The sequence below is a fragment of the Glycine soja genome, chromosome 1, assembly GCF_004193775.1.
Source record: "Glycine soja cultivar W05 chromosome 1, ASM419377v2, whole genome shotgun sequence".
In the NCBI taxonomy this organism is placed as follows: domain Eukaryota; kingdom Viridiplantae; phylum Streptophyta; class Magnoliopsida; order Fabales; family Fabaceae; genus Glycine; species Glycine soja.
This window is the reverse complement of record NC_041002.1, coordinates 47,140,761-47,146,550: the sequence shown is the minus strand read 5'-3', so window position 1 is coordinate 47,146,550 and position 5,790 is coordinate 47,140,761. Positions and strand designations below refer to the sequence as shown.

The 5,790-nt window shown below is 26.8% G+C and overlaps 1 protein-coding gene across 1 annotated transcript; it reads left to right on the top strand.

Moving 5' to 3' along the window:
* Window positions 1–619: 619 nt before the first annotated feature.
* On the top strand, window positions 620–1,474 carry LOC114405367 (pectinesterase inhibitor 9-like). Its single transcript, XM_028367944.1, has one exon. The coding sequence runs from the start codon at window positions 691–693 to the stop codon at window positions 1,333–1,335; it is 645 nt and encodes a 214-aa protein (XP_028223745.1). The 5' UTR covers window positions 620–690; the 3' UTR covers window positions 1,336–1,474.
* The last annotated feature ends 4,316 nt before the right edge of the window (window positions 1,475–5,790 follow it).

Sequence of the window (5,790 nt, the reverse complement as noted above, 5' to 3'; positions counted from 1 at the left end):
AAGTTCATTCGATTCATTGTCACTCTTACTTAAGACATGTCTTTCCAACCACTTGCGACACGGATGGATCCAAGGGGGGTAATGCATGGGCCTTGACCCCCTCCCCCTAAGATCCTTTATGGGTATATGTGAGAACAAAAAGAAAAATTAAAATTAAAAAATATTGATAAAGAAAATATATATAAAAATAAGTTTTTTAGTTGATGTTTGATTAATTTTTTCTAGTAATAGATCAAATATTTAATTTTATACATAAACTTAAAAATAAATATTTTTGTTTAACTTATTATGTATTAAATAATTGTTTGTTAGAAGTTAGATTTTTAAATATTTGTGTAAAAATGAATTTTGGTGTCCTTTTGATTCATTCTGCATCCGATTTTGTCAATAGATTAATCTTATATCTCTATATTTTCATGTAACTCACAGCTCCATTTAATATTTTGTCATAGTCCTACATTGTTCCTCGTTCTTAGCGCAACTCGTTGCACGTGTAAAGGACATAAAGTAAAATAACGTAACGAAGAGAAAGAATAAATATTGCTATGCATGTGATGATGTGAGGAACTCTATATAAGCAACACACCCATTGCCATTTTCATCAACCAAAAAACTCCTCTGAAGCTTTCAAGCTCTCTTCTATTAGGCTCACAGCTAACCAAAGCTTCAATATTTGTGAGCCAACGTAACATGGCACAACTCAACCTCATATTGGAAGTCATTTTCCTCTCTCTCCTCTTCTCAATTCTTGCCATCCCAGTTGAGCCAACATCATTGGCAAGGCACAAAAATCCCCAAACAATGACCTACATAGAATCCTCTTGCAGTGGCACCCTCTACCCAAATCTATGCATTCGTTGCTTGGCCCAATATGCAAAATCCACCATAAATGGCCCACAACACTTGGCCCAATATGCTTTGTCAGTTAGCCTCTCTAGAGCACTTCACACAAGAGAGTACCTTTTGAAAGTGGTCAAGGAAATTAAGGCTAAGGGTGTCAAGAACAACAAAAGGGAGTACCTAATTGTGCAAGATTGTGTGAACCAAATCAGTGATAGTGTGGACCAACTTAGCCAAGCTATCAAAGAACTAAGTAGGCTAAACCAACATCAACATGGCTCCACCATCAATGATAACATGTTGTGGCACATAAGCAATGTTGAGACATGGGTGAGCACTGCCTTAACAGATGCTAGTAGTTGTGTGTACTCATTTCCTGGTCATAGGATGAGTAAGAGAGCAGCTTCTATTAAAGTTAAAGCCATGAATGTGGCAGAAGTTACTAGTAATGCACTTGCCTTGTTTCTTAGATATGCATCTAGGTACAGAAAATAAGCAGCTATGACCACCAAATAAGTCCTAGTTAAAAGGTAATAAGCTATATCTTGTTACCACCCACTGTTTGTTCATGTACATCATACATGTTTTTTCTTTGGGTGGGTTATGAACTATGATTGCGATTAATTGGTGTAATCTTGACCATACAAATTAAATATAATTTCATAATTTCTTTTTTCATATGTGTTAGTAGGAATGGGTTATTGATTGTCAGGGTCAAGTTTGAACAGAAGCTCACACAAAATCTTGACCAAACATGGCCCATTTTTCTGAGGGCTTTGAAAATTATTTACAGAGTATTTAGATGGAGTGGCAATTTTTCTTATAATAAACGTGAAAAAAAGAAGTGATGAATTATTGTTTTGATTACAAACGTGAAAAGATAATTGATTTGCTTTTACCATACTGCTGCTCTACACACACGCTTAAAATGAGTATAGTTTTTATACACGGTTAATGTATATATAAGTGTAATAATAATCATATATCATTATCAATATATTTTTTTAACATAATTAATTTAAAAATCAATAAATTTATCATATATAACTGTTATTAGATTTTTTTAATAATAAAATCGTTTACACAATATATAATATTTACTCTTAACATATTGATATATTTGTTATAAAAAGTGACATTGACTTAAGAATTTTTATATAATACATTATTAATTTTTAGGAAAATATAATTTAAAATTTTAGATAACATTCAACTACAATCTAGGTGATAATTAATAGTCAACTGTTCAATATGTTTGCAGCTATAGCTAGAAACTATGATAATTAACTTTCTCTCTCTTTTTTGTTTTTTTAATTTAAATATTATAAAATATAAATATTATATTATATAATTTTTTAATTGATTTTAAAATTACTTATTTATTAAATTAAATTTTATAATTTTGTTTTTTAATTTTTTTAAAGAAAATAATATTATTAAATATAATTATTTTTGTTTTATTATATAATTTACTTAACATATTTTTTAGGTGAATATTTTTATTTAAAATCTGAATTTTTTAATATAATTATATTACTAAATAATTGATTTCTACAATCCTTTGTCATCCTCTTTCTCCTTGGAACAGGACTCCATTGATATTGATCTGGTTCATATTGTTCCCACATTGATTCGGGTGACAACAACAAATAATTGCTAATTAAATATTTTTATTATAAAAAATAGTTCATATTTAATGGTTATCAGTATATTTTGAATATTTTAATCTTTTCTTTTCAAATCTACAAGGCATAAATAATAAAAATATCACTTCTTATCACTTAAGTAAAAAATAACTACTAAATAAATGTTTTTAAAGATATTTTCAATATATTTTTATTTAAAGATATTTTCAATAAATATTTTTAAAGATATTTTCAATATAGCAGTTACTATTTTTTTAAATTTTATGTCTATTGTATAAGATAGATGTATCAATTATTTTTTACTGTGTTCTTTAATTTATTTTAATACTACTAACTAATTTTCTTATTTTTTTAATTAACGAACATAACAAAAAAAATATCAACAACACGTAAATTTAACTATAAAAGTACATACAAAGTAACTAAAAAAATTGTATTCTAATTTTATCCAATTTTTTTATTTTTCTTTATCTGTATATTTTTTCTTTAAAAAAATAAAAAATAAAATTATAAAATTTAACTTAATAAATAAGTACTTTTAAAATCAATTAAAAAATTATATAATATAATATTTATAATTTATAATATTTTAAATTAAAAAAAACAAAAAGAAGAGAGAAAGTCTCAAGTAGTCTATATTGAGAATTAAATTACAAACTAGTGTATAAATATGAAAAAAGTAGGAGAGAAAAAGTGTATTTACTAAAAAAAACAACTTATGAAATACCCTTAAACCTATTGTGTTGATTACTTTCATTACTAGGAAATTGGTTTAGAAGTCGTTGACTGAGGTCTTCTTACCTAGCAACAGTGGTAAAGTAACTTAAAGCAAAAGAAAATATTGCAACGAAAGGAAATTTATTTTGAACTTAAGAATTGGGAACAAAAGTTTTCTATAATTAAGAAATTTGAGATGGTTTTTCAAATGTCTACAATATAAGATAATTTTTCAAAGAATAATCTTAAAATATTTTTTTTAAAAATAAAATATATTAAAGATTCTAAAACGGTTTTTCAAATAACTATCTTAAATTTTTTTAAAAAAATAAAAAAATATTTTGAGAATTTTAAGACAGTTTTTTCAAAAAATCATCTTAAAATATAGACATTTTAAGACGATTTTTTAAAGAATCGCCTTAGATTATATTTTTCTTAATAAAAAAAATTAACTAAATTAAATAAGCAATGTAAAATAATATGAATGCTAAAAATAAAATGCATATATGATGTCATGAAAAGAAAGAGAGAAATAAAAAACATATAAAAGAAAAGAGAAAATGGTATAAAAAAATTAAAATGATTTTTTATTTTCCTTTCCTTTATTTCTACTTTATCACTATGGATTAAATAGTTTTAGTAACTATTATTTTAAGGATATTTTTTAATGAATTAAAAGTGAAAAAATAATTTAAAAATAATATTTAATATGTTCTCAATAATTCTTAATTATTGTATTTTTAATAATACTGTTTTATATATTGGTTCTTAACGTGCTTTCAATATATAAGTTAAATATTAAAAGTACTATTTTATATATTTTGTATTACTCTTTAACTGCACAACCAAGGATAAGGATATGAAAAATAAGAAAATAAACATTGGTGAAATAGTGCTTGATGTTTTGTTAAGAATTAATTGGATGAGGACAAGGACAATTTTTTTATAGAACACAAAATAACTGCACGAATATTTTTGTTTATAAATCTTCCAAACAAAATTTTAAATAAATTAGAACATTGCTTGAATGTGCCTATTAAACACCATCAAAGGAAAAGGAAAATTCATAATGTCCGTCAACAAACCTTAAAAGCTTAGGTGTGCGCACTGGTGTAGGAAATCCAATAGTATATGGAGCAGAACCAATGGTCAGTTATGTTATGCGAGATAACAGTATCGTTACTTTGTAGCTGATCATGTGTATATATTATCTACACTGATATTTCTCCTATGTAACTAGCTTCATTTAACTCTTATTATGTTTTATAGATGTACCTTTAATCGCTGAAGCAAGCTAATCAACTCCTTTCTGCAAAATTTCTTTCTTGGTGCCCCCATACATGATGTTGAACTGACTGGAGAATTGATCTTACTCAGGTGCTTTTTGCGGAGACATTTGTTTTCAACTTGTAACCGAGCTCCTGTCACAATGAAAACACTATCATCGTATTCAACGGGAGCAATACAAACATATGATAAGGAGTTCTATTTAACTTTCTTATGTAAATTGCAGTTATATGAGTCACAAGACAAGTAAGCATTTGCGTTGTCAGAAAGTGATAAGGACTTGGGTAGTAATGTCAGATGCTGCAAGTGAATGGCCAACCGGTTGCTGCTTCTCTCTTCCAATTGTAATCTTAGACCAACTAATGGCCTATAATATTCTTCCTGCCATCAAGGAAAAAAGAATAAAGACTATCAAATTAATTATTTTATAATGTATAGAAGTTGCACTTCTCTTAAGTCACCAATGTTACTAGTTTGTTAGTACTTTTACTATTCATATGTATGTAAAATGCAGAGTTTTATTAATTACTTTTACTATTTATAACAAAAAAGAAATAGAAAGGAGAGTAAGGTATATCACTTTACCCATCCTTTTCCACTCAAGTACATTTTATTAGAAACACTGAAAGTGTGAGAAATTTCAACTCATAAGATGCACATTAAAAGTGCAAGATGGAAAACTTATATACTAGAATTGTATTTATGTAATGCATGCATTGTGATGAAATAGGTTCTTTAACATCTCCCTGAAGAAGAAAGATTAACAAATATCAAAATATATGTTCTGCCTCTACAAAATATGAAAGAGCAAACAAGAAAATGAAGATTAACAACTTAGATACCTCATGTCCAAAGCTTTAGGTGCGTAAATGTTCTTAACATTCTATCAGGCTTGCTACCTAACATTCTGGTATATTCTTTCCAGTTAACTCTTAACCCATCCCAACTTTTAAATCACACCACCAGACCCACAAAACAAAAATACAATCTTTTTATTTTTTATTAGTAAATATAATATTTTTATAATTATCAAGATAATCTTGTCAGTTAAAAAAACAAAAAACTAAACCAGTCATATAATTTACAATTTTCATGAAAATATTTATTAAAATTTGATTCAATTTGTAGTGTAATGTGCAAGTACAGGTATAAAAACATCAGAAAATGCCAAAAACTGGAGACACACATTCCAAAAAAAAGACACATTCTTAAATTTTATAATACTAACAAACAAAGATAAACTTACTTGGTTGTTTGTAACTGTGACATGCTCAGCTGTTATCTGAATTTCCATAGTGGG